This window comes from Lepidothrix coronata, unplaced genomic scaffold, assembly GCF_001604755.1.
Source record: "Lepidothrix coronata isolate B3197 unplaced genomic scaffold, Lepidothrix_coronata-1.0 Scaffold118, whole genome shotgun sequence".
NCBI lineage: Eukaryota > Metazoa > Chordata > Aves > Passeriformes > Pipridae > Lepidothrix > Lepidothrix coronata.
In genome coordinates this window covers 2,340,638-2,343,559 of record NW_016690298.1, presented here as the reverse complement: position 1 = coordinate 2,343,559, position 2,922 = coordinate 2,340,638, and the positions used below count along the sequence as shown (strand labels likewise).

General features: G+C 48.3%; 1 protein-coding gene across 14 annotated transcripts in view; it reads right to left on the bottom strand.

The window, feature by feature from the left end:
* Positions 1-2,428, bottom strand: part of BIN1 (bridging integrator 1) — a 94,462-nt gene extending 92,034 nt beyond the window's left edge. For 3 of the 14 annotated variants that reach the window (XM_017825354.1, XM_017825355.1, XM_017825356.1), the window contains exon 1: positions 2,242-2,408. In XM_017825354.1, the coding sequence (XP_017680843.1) occupies positions 2,242-2,325 (84 nt within the window). In that variant the 5' untranslated portion in view covers positions 2,326-2,408. Of the gene's footprint in view, positions 1-2,241 lie in introns of all 14 variants that reach the window. The other 11 variants (XM_017825358.1, XM_017825360.1, XM_017825362.1 and 8 more) reach the window with 6 other exon arrangements.
* Between the last annotated feature and the right edge of the window lie 494 nt (positions 2,429-2,922).

The window sequence follows — 2,922 nt, the reverse complement described above, 5'->3', positions numbered from 1 at the left end:
GTAAAAGGAACACTGTCAAGCTTGTTTAAGTCTCAAAAAGAAAAAGTTCAACCCAGTCAGCATCCCTTCCCAAAAAATTAATACATTTTTAAGTTGTGTACCCAGATCTACCTCTGCACACTTCTGCTTACCTTCTTTCTTATTATTTAACACCTGGTCCTTATCCCTTGACACTTGGTTTACCCTTCCTGCTAAACACAGTACCACAGTTAAAAACTAAATACCACAAGAGTAATACCAGTACGGTGTCATAACCACTGATGAATTCCATGTCACATCATATTCAGCTGTATCCTTCCTCACCACCTGAAAGTTAACATTCACGTATTTGCCTCAGTTAAAGTCTGTCCCTCAGAGACACGTGTAAAATTCCAACACTTCACTAAGGAAGAATTGTTACAGATAATACTGTAGCAGTATGAGGGGGCAAGTTAGAAGATGAAGCAAGCAATACCATCTTTTTCTTTTCTGAGAGCCCAGAGACCAAAGTTGTTCTGTTTGCATTAGGATAACAACAGCTGAAGGGCCTAGAATTTGTGTTAGCTTATTAAGCAAGTGTTATGGGTTTTTCCTTTTCTCCTTAAGGGAAAATAAGCTGTGCTTTCTTCTGTGTAAAGAGATAAGAAACTGTTTTCAGATCCTGGAAATCATTTGCCATACACAGCTAAACACTCGATTATTACTGTTGTCCTCATTCTCACAGCCCCAGTCACCACCAGGGCGTTAGTGAGGAAAGTGAGGAAGTCTGCTAGATCGCCAGTTGAGAGAAATTTGTGGAAAATTATCCCTAGGAAAAGGACCTGTGTGCCTTCAGATAAGAAGTCAGGGAAGGGCTTGGCAGGCCACACTTGGCTCCAAGCTGCACCAGTAAGTACAATAACTTCATCAGAAGGCCAAGGAGCTCAGCCTTTACCACCTACCTTAATATTAATTACAAATATGGTTGCCATCTGGTGGCTAACACAGAATGAAGTTAGCATCTGCGATGAGTTCAGGACCAGGTATCAGGAGACAGAGTCCCTGTTTTGTCCCCTCTGGAACCACAGTAAGGTGAAAAAAACCACAGATGTGGCCATGATGACTCTTATGTACAGAGTGAAGCCAGGACCTTGCTGCTGCAGTTCCATACTGGATCTGCTAGTCACTTGGGGTGTTTTCCAAGCAGTCAGGCAAGTCCTAGTCTTGGTAAGTGAGCTAAAACTAGTGGATACAGCATGTGCCACATTAGGCCCAACTGGTTCGGACTGCCATTCTGACCCAGCAGCGTTTTTGAAGTGTCAGAGACTGGTACAAGGCTCAGGCCAGCACTGCATCTAATCCCAAACCTCCTAGATTTAATCTAGCTGCTAAAGATAACTCCCCGGGGAACAAGAGCAGCAGTGGGCAGATTTGTTCTCCCTCCCTCCCTCAAAGATGCACCAGTCCTTATTCAGTCAATGTCATCTCACAGCAAACCACTGAAAAACAAGATGAGCGTGCCTGCGATAGAAGCAGCTGATCAATGTCCCTGCGTAAAATGCCCGATAATCCCTACAGAGAGCAGACATCTGGCATCAGATGCAGCATGCCAGAGAAATGAACACGAAAAGTATCCATTGCATATTCCTGGCACCTTTTGCTGGCACAGGGCTGGGTGGAGAGCAGCGAAAGGGCCCTTGGGATTCAAAAATCTCCCCTCTCTCAGCAGACATCGGCACAATCTTTAAAAAAGCTGTATGGCTTTGGCTTTACCACCATTCCAAAATCAGGAGCTCAAGGTCAGTACATTAAGTAGCGACTATTATGCTTTGCTGTTAGAAGATAAGCAGCAGTGTCCACCTCCTTTTCCTCACCATCTTTTGAGGTTACGCATTTAGTGCTATGGTATAATACAGAACTGCTCGTGAAAATGCTGCATAAAGCACAACCTAAATACCATAAAGAGAAGGTCTCCTCCTTGCTGAAACAATAAGCATCTACAGATCCAACACAAGCGTGCGACGCTCCGTCCTCCCTCCCCGCTCCCGGCTGAATCCGATGCCATGTTTCTGCAGGCGGACGGTAAACCCTTACCGCTCGCAATAGGGATATTCTCCATTCTCGGGATGCAAAGGGGCCCTAATTCCGCAGGCAGGGAAAGCAGCTGCCAGTCCCCCGCCAGCACCCACTGCGAGACGCATCCCTGCTTCGGGGAGGGGTGTAATACCGGGTACCCGCATCCCCCCAACCCCGCATCCCGGGGATGCCCCCCTTATTCCCAACCTTCTCCTGCGCCCGGGTCAGCTTCTTCTGGACGTTGCTGGCGATTTTCCCGGCCGTGACCCCCTTGCTGCCCAGCTCGGCCATTTTGCCTTCTCTTTTTAACGGGCGGCTGCGAACGACGGACCGCCAGGAAGGGGGGGAAAACCCGGCGGGCAGGCGATGGCCCGACCGTCACCGCCACCTCCCGCCTGCCCGTCCTCCCTGCCCGGCCGCCTTTTAAAGGGATAGTGCTGCCGTAAAGGGAGAAGGGATGGGGGCAGATTTTGGTCAGATTTCGCCCACCCTGCCTGCCCCCTCCGGGTCCCCACCGCCGCCTGTCCCGCAGGGGGCAGGCAGGGTGGGAAAGTCTGGGAAGCATCGCAAGTGATTCATCTTCCCTGACGGTAGGAGTTTGCTGTCCATTTCATCCTGCAGCAAAGCAACATTTTTATTTAAAGAGAAAGGGAAGGGTATCTGGAAATTAATCGAAGCCCTGATTTTAAAAGGCAAGCTGAAATTTCAGAAGATTCCATCCTTTAATCATAGAATTATTAGGGTTGGAAAAGACCTTTAGGATAATCGAGTCCAACCGTTAACCCAGCACCACCGTGTTCACCACTAAACCATATCCCCAAATGCCACATCCACACACGTTTCAAACACTTCCAGGTATAGCGATTCCACCATTTCCCTAGGCAGCCT